The sequence below is a fragment of the Zea mays genome, chromosome 1 (genome assembly GCF_902167145.1).
Source record: "Zea mays cultivar B73 chromosome 1, Zm-B73-REFERENCE-NAM-5.0, whole genome shotgun sequence".
Classification (NCBI taxonomy): domain Eukaryota; kingdom Viridiplantae; phylum Streptophyta; class Magnoliopsida; order Poales; family Poaceae; genus Zea; species Zea mays.
Genome location: NC_050096.1, coordinates 299,709,852 through 299,722,099, shown reverse-complemented (window position 1 = coordinate 299,722,099; position 12,248 = coordinate 299,709,852). Strand labels below are relative to the sequence as shown.

The window sequence follows — 12,248 nt, the reverse complement described above, 5'->3', positions numbered from 1 at the left end:
TGATAATATCTTTATCTTGTCATGGTAATAAGTTATATGAATAAGTTAGCTTTGTCTTTCTTTTGAAATACTGTTGGCTTGTGGAAATGTCGTCTGTTGTCTATATTTATTTGTTAAACTGTAATGACTCAGTAGGTTAGCCTGGTTCAGAAGGATCATAATGCAGATTACTTTTATGAGATCATATATTTGATGCTCTTCCACATCTTAAACAATGTCAAGCCCTAATATTCACTACAACTATATTAAATATTTTATCCAATTACACACACACACACACACATATATATATATATATATATATAATTGTTGAATTTGTTTTTTCATAATTGGCACATGCTGTTTCAGCAAGGAAAATGAATTTTATGGAGTCCACAGAGTACAATGGGCAGGCTTACTATGCAACAAATTAGAGAAACGAGCATATAGCCCGCGCTAATGCTACGATCCCACGAAGGGGAGGGGTCAACGGCGGCGGCGTGAGGGAAGGGGTTGACAACGGCGGCGGCGTGAGGGAAGGGGTTGACAACGGCGGCAGCGACGCGAGTGAGGGGGAGGCGGCGGCGGGGACATGGGAGGCTGGGGGCGGCAGGGTCGAGGGGGAGGGATGATGTATGATCCAAATAGTAGTCCATTGGATTTGAGTGAGTAAGGAGAGGGGGTTATCTAGCAATCTAAATCGTGTTTTGATGTTGTGTTGAGTCTGGGTGCAATTTGTTTGGTGGATTTAGTGGAGGTTATGGGTGTCGGGGTAATTTGGTTGGGTGGGTTTTGCAAAGTTTAAATTGGTGGATTATATAGTGGTATAAATGTGCAACATAGATTCAGCATCAGAACTTGCTCACATGTATTTTTGTTTTTCATCACTGAGTGAACTATGTAACAACAACAACAAAGCCTTACAGAAACCACAAGTCAAGTTTCAGGCACATGGATAATTGTTTCCATGCACTCCTATTCAAGGCTAAATCTTTGGATATTCTGCCCTTTCAAATCTTTTTTACAGTCTCTTCCTATATCAACTTCGGCCTTCCCTGTTTCTCTTCCCATTGCTATCGTAACTTTGGATCCAATGCCTCTGGAGGTGTCCGTTGGACAAGTCTAAACTATCTCAATTGGTATTGGACAATCTTTCTTCAATTGGTGCTACCCCTAGCCTATCACGCATATCATCATTCTAGACTCAATCTCTTTTTATATGGCTACAAGTCCAACGCAACATATATATTTCCACAACAATTATCTGTTCAACATGTCGTCTTTTTGTAGGTCAACATTCTGCACCATACAAAGCTAGTCTAATCGCTGTCCTACAAAACTTGCCTTTCTGTGGTACCCTCTTGTCACGTAGAATACTTGATGTTTGACACCACTTCATCCACCTTTTTTTGATTATATGGCTAACATCTTCACCAATATCCCGTCTCTTTGTAGCGTTGATCTTAAATACCAAAAGGTATCCTTCCTAGATATTACTTGACCTTCCAAAATCCAAACTAACATCTTCCTCATGTGTAATAGTGTCGAAGTCACATCTCATATATTCAGTTTTAGTTCCATTAAGTCTAAAATCTTTGAACTCTAGAATCTCCCACCACAACTCCAATTTCCTATTTACTCCTGTCGGAATACATTGTCCAAAAAAAAGCACGAACCAAGGGATATTCCCTTGTATGTCCTTTTGCGGCCTCATCCATCACCAAGGCAAAAAGTTAAGGGCTCATAGCTAACCCTTGATGTAGTCTATTCTAATTGGGAAGTCATCTGTATCTCCATCAATTGTTTGAACACTAGTCACAACATTGTTGTACATGTACTTAATGTCCAACGTACTTCTTTGGAATTTTATGTTTGTCCAAAGCCCATCACATAACGTTACCTAGCATTTTGTCATAAACCTTCTCAAAGTCAATGAAAACCATGTGTAGGTCTTCTGTTCCCTATAGTGTTCCATTACTTGTATTATTAAGAAAATGACTTCCATGGTTGACCTTCCGGGCATGAAACCAAATTGGTTCGTAGAGATCTGTGTTATTCCTCTTAGACGATGCTTGATAACTCTCTCTCATAGCTTCATAATGACTATCAACTTAATTCCGTGATAATTAGTACAACTCTGAACATCTCTCTTATTCTTGTAGATCAGTACCAATATACTTCTCTGCTCGGCAGGCATCTTGTTCGACCGGATGATATGTTTGAACAACTTGGTTAACCATACTATAGCTATGTCCCCGAGCCTCGAGGCATCTCCATGCCTCAATTGGGAGCCATACTACCAGGGCCCATCGCCTGAACCCCCTTTCATCCTTTTCAAAGTCTCTTTAACCTCAGATTCCTGGATCCTACACACAAAGTGCCTATTGGTGTCATCAAAAGAAAGTGAACTATATGGATATAAATCTTTAATTCTCTATAACCAGCATTTAATCTGTCAGGTCTGGAAACTGGTGCATTGTAGAAACTTGCTAGCAGCCTGAGTCATAGAGGAATGGCTATGGAAGTTGAATGCATCTGTAGTAGGCTCAAGCCTGTAAAGAACACCTGTACAACTGTTGGAACCTGCTCTTGGGGCGGGGTGGGGGGTGATGCAGACCATTTAAGGCACTCTATTTTTGGGTCATGGAACTTTACAGGTAATGCTGAATGCTTCAGATATAAGCCATTTATGATTTTTCGAGATATCATTTGTAGAGTGGGTTCACAACGATGCTACACATTGGTACTTCTGCTAGGAATATAAGTCAACATAAGCATGTTTTGACACCCATTGCTAGTTTGCAATGTTTCTTTAGAATGACATTTGTTGATTTAGCACCCATGACCCAACACCATAAAAACGTGACCTGGGGGGGGGTGATGCAGACCATTTAAGACACTCTATTTTTGGGTCATGAAACTTTACAGATACTTCTGAATGCTTCAGATATAAGGCATTTATGAGTTTTTGAGATATCATTTGTAGAGTGGGTTCGCAACGATGCTATACATTGCTACTTCTGCTAGGAATCTAAGTCAACATAAGCATGTTTTGACACCCATTGCTAGTTTGCAATGTTTCTTTAGAATGACATTTGTTGATTTAGCACCCATGACCCAACACCATAAAAACTTGACCTGCGGGGGTAAGATATATTAAGAAGAAGACCTTCTCAATCTCACGCAGGTCGAGAAAACCCCCGAACCCCTGCCCCATCCATACACAACGGCACCGTAGCCCATGTGAGAAACGACCGTGACCGGGCCTTAGACTTGTGCTTTGGCGTGGGACAGGCGAGGGGATTTTTTTAATCACAGCCTGAAATTCGCTCCTATAGGGAGTCGAAGCTAGGACCTGAGGAGTGCTACTCAGGCCACTTAACCAACTCGGCTAGAGGCCCTTTCGCATGACCCAACAACATAATGCTGTTATATCCTCAAAGCTGTAGTGCAGTACATTCATATATCCATCCCTCAAATTTGGTGTAATGGATCCGTTCCTCTTGCTTATACTAATTATTAGCTTGTGGTGAATGAGGTGGTGATGAACCAACTTATTTTATTCCACAAACCAAACAATTAATGTGAGGAGTGAGAAGATGATCCCATTCCTCGTACGGTCATACCATACAGGCAAACACCCCCTTAGCAATAAATACTATAAGATGCATGATTTGTGTTCTTTGTTCTAGTTTTCTTGGGTTAATGTAGTCTGCTATGTGTCACACTTTTATCTTCATGTAATTTGTAAGCTTACAATGTGAAAACAGGTTAATGGTTTTAGCTGTTCGCTTTGCAACAAGAATGATAAAATGTTACGGGTTACAGAAGCAAACCACAGGTATGCCTTTTTATTGTACTATTTTCTTTGTTATATGTGAAATTTATTCTTTTTATGCCTCTGACATGCCAGACAATAATTCAGTAAAGCTTCATGAAATGGCTCTCCTTTTGATGGCAATAAGAAGTATCCAGAGCCGAGTCTCTGCAAAGAATCAGAATTCTGTTTGGATGGTAAAGTGATAATACTGTTGCTTATTGGTTTATAGTTATCTTCAAATGATCATTTTCTTAATGCTGTGCCTACACTGCAGCAGGGAGATGATAAGAGCTCATTGAAAATAGGTACAGAAGTATTTCAGCATGATTCTTCAGTTCCAGTTGTTGTACTGGATGGTGTTTCATCAGGGCCATCGGGTGGGTTAGATACTCATGACAGGCAAGAGTTGGTTCCTGTGTGTGTTCCTGATAGCAACAGCATGTTAGCTCTAACACCAGTTGGGTCATCTCTTAGTGCTTCAACTTTTCATGATATTGATACTAATAAAAGGACTACCCAAGTTGGAAGTCAAAATTTTCAAGGAAATATCAAGGAGATGATTAACAGATGGGAAATGAATAACTTTGACTTAAAAATTGTAGTCAGAGAAGCACTGCAGTCTGGTCGCCTACCTTTGGCAGTTCTTCAGTTGCAGCTTTTGCGCCAGAGGGAATTAGTTTCCAATGATTATTCTGAAGATGCTTTCTCTGAAGTTCATGAAATTGGAAGGTCCATTGTGTATGACCTGTTGATGAAGGTAATTTAGTAAACTTAGTCTAGTAAAATATTTGTGTTCCTGTTGCTATTCTTACAATTGTACTTCGTAGGGTGAAACTGGATTGGCTGTAGCAACACTAGAAAGGCTAGGAAATGATGTAGAGTCGGACCTAAGACAACTTATGCAAGGTACTGTCAGGAGGTCACTAAGGCTACAAATTGCTGACGAGATGAAGAAGCGTGGGTACATAACACCAGATGACTGGAAGATGCTAGAAACTATAACACTAATTGAGGTTTGATTATACACATGCTTTAGCTCATTTGTTTACTCACCCTCTTCAATATATCTTAATGCTGATCAACATTTTTCCCTGTGGAAAAGCGTCTCTACCCTAGCAGCAGCTTCTGGAACACATACTTTTACAGGGAGAATGTCATTCGTGATGCTGCAAAAATTGTTACACTGCCAGGAGACGATAAACCTGTATTGGCTCTAAATATTCGCAACCACCCCATTATTGAATGTGGTGATGTTGACGGAGCAGTGCTTGGTTCTTGGGTGAACATTAATGATTGCACTAAGGAGTTTTCTGGGAGCAACATTTCTGATGGTTATTGGGCCTGTGCTGCTGTGTGGTCGGATGCTTGGGGTCCGAGAACTGTGGACCGTGTAAGTCATGATTGTCGTTTTAACTTACTGATAGGGTACTTGCACCTTATTTATGATATAAGAACCATGTGTTGTAGCTCAAGTAAGAAATTTGTGGAAAAAAATCAAGTGAGCAAGTTAAGAGTTCTTGTTACCCAATTTGATTTCTGCATATTTTGACCCATTGCAGGGGCATTTGATACCCCATATGATCTACTATCACAAATGCCAAACTTATTCCTCTTGGTTTTGTCATTTTTTTCATGGGAATGTGTCTTGGGGTGTGATTTAATTTTGTTATGATGCTTTTGTTAAGATTATAGCACACCAAATTCTGATTGAGGTCCTGGATTACTTGTAATTTTATTTACTCATGGTTCTTATCATATGTTCTGTAGATATTGCTGGACCAGCCTTATCATGTACATGCTCATGTCCCATGGGAATCTCAGTTTGAATATTTTGTTGCTCATAATGATGTGGGGAAAGTCTGCGAACTCCTGGACATGATTCCCAATAGCATACTTTCAGAAGGGATTATTAGAGTAAACGTGAACAGTTTACAAGCTCCTGCCAACACTCTTTCTGATTTAACAGTCCCTGATTACAACATGTACATATGTGACTCAGAAGAGCTTGAACCTTTCTGTGTGGAGATACCACATGTTAAAGTATTTAGATCTTTGTGGAATCATGAGTCAACATTATATATTCGAATGGTAATGCAGCAGGAATTGGCAAAGAGACACATCTTTATGAAAGAGTATTGGCAAAGTACTACTGAAATTATACCTTTGCTTGCTCGTGCTGGCATACTTATAAAGGTTGGTCTAAAGGAAGAATGTTCTACAATATTTTCTGCTTCAGAGATTCCAGATGATGCCCATCACCAGGGCCGTGAAGGCGCACTGCATAAGCTAATCATACGTTTCTGTGTGCAATATAACTTGCCATATCTACTGGACCTCTATCTGGACACCTGTAATTTGACTCCTGATAAGGATTGTATCCGTTTACTCAAAGAAAACACAGTAAGTTTTGGTGCAATTCTAGTTTATAATACGTGATATTCGACGCTGTTTGTATTCGGCTCTCTGACCTTTAGTATTGTGGAGCTGGCAGTAACCAACTGGTTGCCAGGCAACCTAGATTTATTATTATTTTTGACAATAATAAAAGGTTAGACCCTAGATAGTTAGGTGCCCTATAGCCTTGGGTAGTCATGGTTGTCTTCTCTTTTTCATGGTGTGAATGTGCACGAGGTGTGAAGGCACCTAGAGCCTGTATTCTATCAAACCTTTTCTTAATGGTAGCACGCAACTCTTCTGCGTGTTCCAAAAAAAGAACATGGACCACAAGGTTTCTATAACATGGTTGGAATTTACGTGCTTTGAGGACCAAGTTATAACTGTTGTGTAGCCCCTTCAATATACATGTAATCACTTCATTTTTTAATATCCTTTGGAAAAATATAAGAAGATTAAGTTTAATTGTAACCGCCAGAGATTAATTTGCTCAACATGTTCCTGTTCAGTACTATACATGTAATTTTGTTTGATTTGGTTGTACTGTGGATATTTTCAGGGTGATTGCAAGTGGGCACAATGGTTACTCTTCTCCAGGATCAAAGGTTATGAGTATGAGGCATCATTCTCTAATGCACGTTGGAATTTGTCAAAGAAAATGGTCAATAATAGTAATCCTACGGCTGTTGAGATAGATGAAATGTTGTATACAGTAGATGATATGGCAGAACGAATTGGTGAAATGTCTGCATTAGCTACCTTGATGTATGCTTCAGCACCAATTCAGAAATCCATATGTACTGGAAGTGTGAACAGAAGTGGTTCGTCTTCCCAGTGCACATTGGAGAACCTGGCTCCTTGTCTCCAGCAATTTCCAACACTATGGAAAACCCTTTTTTCAGCTTGTTTTGGCCAAGATGAATATGGGTGTTTAAACTACTCTGCTGGTAATGGTAATCAACCAAAAACCTCATACACTATATTCAGATTGTTGAAGCTCTGCTTTTGAGAAGGAAAAATGGCCATGCGTTATTTCCTAATGCTAAGAAAAGAAACATGTTTTTTCAGCGTATGGAAAAAGATCAATTTCAGAGTACTTGAGATGGCGCTATAGCGTTTTTTCCTCTGCTGGAGGAGACACTTCGTTGTTGCAAATGCTTCCATGTTGGGTCCCAAAGTCTGTTAGAAGATTAATTCAACTATTTGAACAGGTTTGTCTTTTCATTGGAAGGCACATTTCAGTTAACACAGTATAATTGGGTACTGATATATGTTTTGTTTTATATCCGTCAGCCCAAATGTAGTTCTTCCTAATATGCATCAGTTAAATTAGATTTTCGATGCATAAATCTTGACTTTGGGATGCTGAAAGCTGAATTATTATATGTGTAGGCGAATCGGTAGCTACCTTTTTTAGAAATATCAGTAGTGAAGTTATGTTGGTAAAAGACTATGTTGATGTTGATGTTGATCAGTAGTGAAGTTATAATAGAGTAACAGTCTATAAGTAGTCATAAGACTTCTTTAGGGAAACACTCCTAATTTTCTTTGGGCCTACACCAACTTACTTGGTAAAAAAAATTTCTTGCTGTTCCTGATTATTTCTGAGAAGTGAGAACTGAGATTAGCTCGGTTGGTAGAGCCTTGAGTTCACATGCCGCCCTCCTGCTGTAACCTGGGTGCTCAACGGTTGTATGAGTACCTCTTGATGGCTCGGTACTTCCTCTCTTAACACGAATACAGAGTGTTACGTTTCTGGATTACCATGTGGATTTTGGGGAGAGAATTAGGAGAGCAGGAGGGGGGTGGCTGCTTGAGGATGTCTGGCACTCTGGTGCCTTAGGGCTGAAGGTACCATTGGGAGTGGCAGCCAGGAGGCCTACACCCAAGCCAGTGGTAGAAAAGATGTGCTATGCCTTTGATCAGTGGCGTAGACAACAATTTTCACCTTGGTATTCATTGTAAAAATTGTGCAATGTAATATATATGGGGTCACAAGACCATAAGAATAACCAGAAGTGTGGCAATGACTATAAATCTGTAATAAAAAAACTCGGCCGGGGAGGAAAGACCACCCCCTTGATATTTATATTAAGAGACTGAAATATGGTCCCGGCTGAGAAAATCCCCAAACCCTAGCCCCCCATCACTAGCAGGCCGTCACCGCCCACTCTGCAACGGCCCAGCCGTAGGGAGGCGCATGACGTAACCCAGGAGCGGGCGGGGCACAACGAGGGGATTTTTTTAACCAAGCCAAAAATTCGCCCCCGAGGTGATCGAACCCAGGACCTGGAGGTGCTACTCGGAAGCCTTAACCATTACACTATAGGCCCTTTTGCCCATAAATCCATAATAATAACAGTAGTACAATATATTGACAAATTGCACAATAGCAATATGTCTAATAGTTAAGAATTGAAAGATTACAAAATAGGAAAGGAAATTACAAGAACACAAAGAAGACTGGGTTGGGGATTTTTAGCAAACACATGACATGCAATGTGCATGCCTTGCCTTGCCTGTGCGGTCATCGGCATTACCTACTTGTACTACTGCTCACCAGTTACCATGACACTGCCTCACCATTTGGCCTTCCTTCGTGTCTTGACAATGGCCAGTGCCGTATCATCTCAGCCTGTGGCCTGTGCGCAGGCATAGCCATGCTCCAAGTGTGTGAGGCTGTGAGCTTCCAACACTGAACTGCCCACCAGTCGCACTGCAGCTTGCCACCACTTGCTGTTGTTGCTGTGTCACGTATGGGGTATCTAGGTTAGGTTGGGGAATGGGGAATAAACTACTCGGGAGAGCTGGGATAGTGGAACTTGTGATTTTGGTCTGTTAGCCTCTTTGGCCGACGAGTTGCCGAGTTTTTCTTGACTTGAGGGGATACAATAGGGGTCCCCCCTACGGGCCTGTTCGTTTTGTTTCAAATCCATGTGGATTGAGGGGGGGAATAAATCCACTACTAGTCAAAATCCACCCCAATGGCCCAATACCTCTCAATTCACATGGTTTTGAGATGAAACGAACAAGGCCTACTGTGGAATTATATAAATATATAAAAGAGTAAGCAAAGCTGTACAACAAAACCATCAAGGCTAGACTAGAAAACTTTACAGTAGTCTATTTAGACAAAGGGATAGGCTGAGTCTATGAACGAGCTTGAATATGTGAAAATGTAGCTTTATATTATGTACAAACTCTAGCCTACCCCAACTTGCTTGGGACTAAAAGGCTATGTTGATGTTGATAAGATTTTCTAAGTTCTAACAAAAATCATTGGTATTCACATAAATAGGTGAAAATGGGAAACATGTGCTCTTGGCTACTCCTATGCCCTTAATCTTCCTAATAAACGAATTTAGAAGACTTTTTTTCTCTTGAACGCGCAAAAGATGCGCATCATTTCATTAAGAGGGAAAAAACGATCCAAAACGGATCAGTACAGGGAGACACAAAACCCCCCCATTACGGTGGCCGAAAACAGAGAAACAAAAAGACATCCATAAGGAAGGAAAAAACTAGGAACTACTCTGATCTAAAGACCTAGGATTGGAGCTGTTAGGAGGTCTAAGTTTGTAGCCCCTCCTAACACCCACATATCCCTCTCTTCCTTGGTCCTCTGGATGGCTACATTTAGACAGGGAGAAAGACCGTCAAAGACACAAGCATTTCAATGGTTCCATAAGATCCAGAGGCCGAGACTGATAAGCGAGTTTAGCCCTTTTCTGGCAATTCCATGCAGCTGATCACTACATCTTTTCCACCAGAGCATGGTATTTTATTCATGAACTTGAGGAGTGAAATTCTGGAGGTTAACCTGCCCCAGTAGCCTGAACCAGTAGCTTCTTGCAAACACACAACTCACAAGGAGATGGTCAATGGTTTCCGTTTCCTGGTCACAAAGAGGGCACTGATCTGGGTGATCCAGCCCCCTCCTTTGAAGTCTATCAGCTGTCCAGCACCTCTGAAGCGCCACAAGCCATAGGAAAAATTTGCATTTGGGGGGACCAGGAATGCCAAGCCCTGTCGCAGTGCTCAAAGTATGTTGATCCAATGTAAAGACTCTCGTAGGCTACTTTGGCAGAGTATTTTCCATTATGAGCAAAACTGAAGATGTGTTTGTCCTCCCTTTGTGGATTTATGTTTACTGTCAGAATAGCATCCCAAAGATCTAGGAAATCAGCAAGAACTTCCACTGTGAGAGCTCCTTTGATGTCATTTAGCCAACTTCTATTTGCTAGAGCTGTATGGACAGTTCTACCGTTTTGAATTCGCCTTGGCACTACTGCCAGCAATCTGGGAGCAATGTCCTTCACATTTCGCCCTGTATCCATCTATCTTCCCAGAAAAGAGTCGAACATCCATTGCCAATTTCCGTGTGAATGGCGGCATGGAAGAAGGATTTCACCTTTGAAGGAAAATGCATGGGGAGCCCTGCCCAAGGTTTACCAGGCTCCACTTTAGCCATCCACAACCATCTCATTCTCATAGCTCATCCTGGCTCCTTAAGGCTGAAAATGCCCAAACCTCCGAACTCAACTGGCCTGCACACTCTACCCCAAGCCACCAGGCAGTGTCCCCCTCTGACTTCTTTTCTTCCACGCCAAAGGAATCATTTTCTAATTTTATCAATGTCCTTGAGGGCTCTTGGAGGTAAGTCCACCGCCATTGCAAGGTAGATGACCATTCCTGTCATAACATATTGAACTTGCACTTTTTTTCCAGCTCGAGTCATCAAGTCAGCTTTCCACCCAGGGAGTTGGTCAGCTATCTTGTCGATTATGCTTTGAGTTTGATTTCTGGATAGCTTGCTCAGAGACAGAAGCAGACCAAGGTATTTACAGGGGAAAGAAGAGATCTCACATGGGATACACGTTGCTTTTTTAAATGTTAGTTTTCAGGCCTGAAGCTTCTCCAAAAATCTCTAATATTTTGAGTACAATTTGAATATTAGATTCTTTTGGATGCAAGAACATGATCACATCATCATCATACAAGGACACTCTGTGTTGCAAAGGTGTAGAGGACAAGGGTTGCAGAAGATTTTCTAGCTCAGCTTTTGAGATTAACCAACCTAGCACGTCCGTGACTAGTATGAACAACATAGCTGAGAGGGGGTCTCTCTGTCTTAAGCCCTTTTTAAGTTGAATTTTTTCACCATCTAGTCCATTAAGCATCACTTGTGTGGACGAGGTAGAAAGCAGTCCACTCAGAACATCTGTCCAAATCTGCCCAAACCCCAGTTTTTGAAGCACTTCGAGGAGGAATGGCCAGGATACTGAGTCAAAAATTTCAAAAGGATTCTTGCCTGTCTTTGCTGATGGAGGAGTCTGGCAGTTTGCTGCACAATCATAAAATTGTCTTGGATGAACCGGCCTTTAATAAATGCACTCTGCATTTGAGAGACCATAGTTTGTAGCTTATCCCCCAGTCTGTTAGCTAGAATTTTAGTGACTAGCTTGGCCATGCTATGCACTAAACTAATAGGTCTAAAATCTTTGACTTGGTTAGCTTCCTCCTTTTTGGAATAAGGGTAACAAGAGCTGAATTCAACTTGCTAAAGTGGCCAAATTTCCTATCCCAAATAGCTGCAAGCACCTGCATCACACTTTCCTTAATAGCAGGCCAGCAAGCCTTGAAAAATCTTCCTGTGAACCCATAAGGTCCAGGAGCTTTGTCAGACGACAGCTCTTTAATGGCTTCAAAGACTTCTTTTTCTGTAATTGGCAAGTCCAAATCCTCCAGGGGAAAATCGGCCATTTATTAGGCCCAGTTGGCACTAAAAGGTTAACACAGGGGAAAATGGGAATGTATTCTCCCATGAGTTCAAGATATCTAATTTTCTTCTAGAAACTAACCTAATAGCATATACCAGAGGAAAAGGTCTAGATAACCCTCTAACGTATTCATGTAGTCTGTTTAACCCCTTGTGACCTATGACACCAGGTATTGTACACATTAAACTTTGCAAAACCAGGCAAGTAATCCCATGAGACGGTATTTGCAAGTGGTTTTGCTTAGCTGGAATTCCAATTTAGCTAGCTTGACACTG

General features: G+C 41.2%; 1 protein-coding gene across 10 annotated transcripts in view; it reads left to right on the top strand.

The window, feature by feature from the left end:
* Positions 1 to 12,248, top strand: part of LOC103644246 (uncharacterized) — a 49,074-nt gene that overhangs the window by 6,582 nt on the left and 30,244 nt on the right. The window contains exons 6-14 of one of the 10 annotated variants that reach the window (XM_020547019.2): positions 2,439 to 2,636; positions 3,750 to 3,820; positions 3,893 to 3,993; positions 4,077 to 4,556; positions 4,627 to 4,812; positions 4,902 to 5,189; positions 5,567 to 6,199; positions 6,753 to 7,146; positions 7,262 to 7,404. In XM_020547019.2, coding sequence (XP_020402608.1) covers positions 2,623 to 2,636; positions 3,750 to 3,820; positions 3,893 to 3,993; positions 4,077 to 4,556; positions 4,627 to 4,812; positions 4,902 to 5,189; positions 5,567 to 6,199; positions 6,753 to 7,146; positions 7,262 to 7,404 — 2,310 coding nt within the window. In that variant the 5' untranslated portion in view covers positions 2,439 to 2,622. Of the gene's footprint in view, positions 1 to 2,141; positions 2,637 to 3,749; positions 3,821 to 3,892; positions 3,994 to 4,073; positions 4,557 to 4,626; positions 4,813 to 4,901; positions 5,190 to 5,566; positions 6,200 to 6,752; positions 7,147 to 7,261; positions 7,405 to 12,248 lie in introns of all 10 variants that reach the window. The other 9 variants (XM_035964426.1, XM_035964425.1, XM_035964427.1 and 6 more) reach the window with 9 other exon arrangements.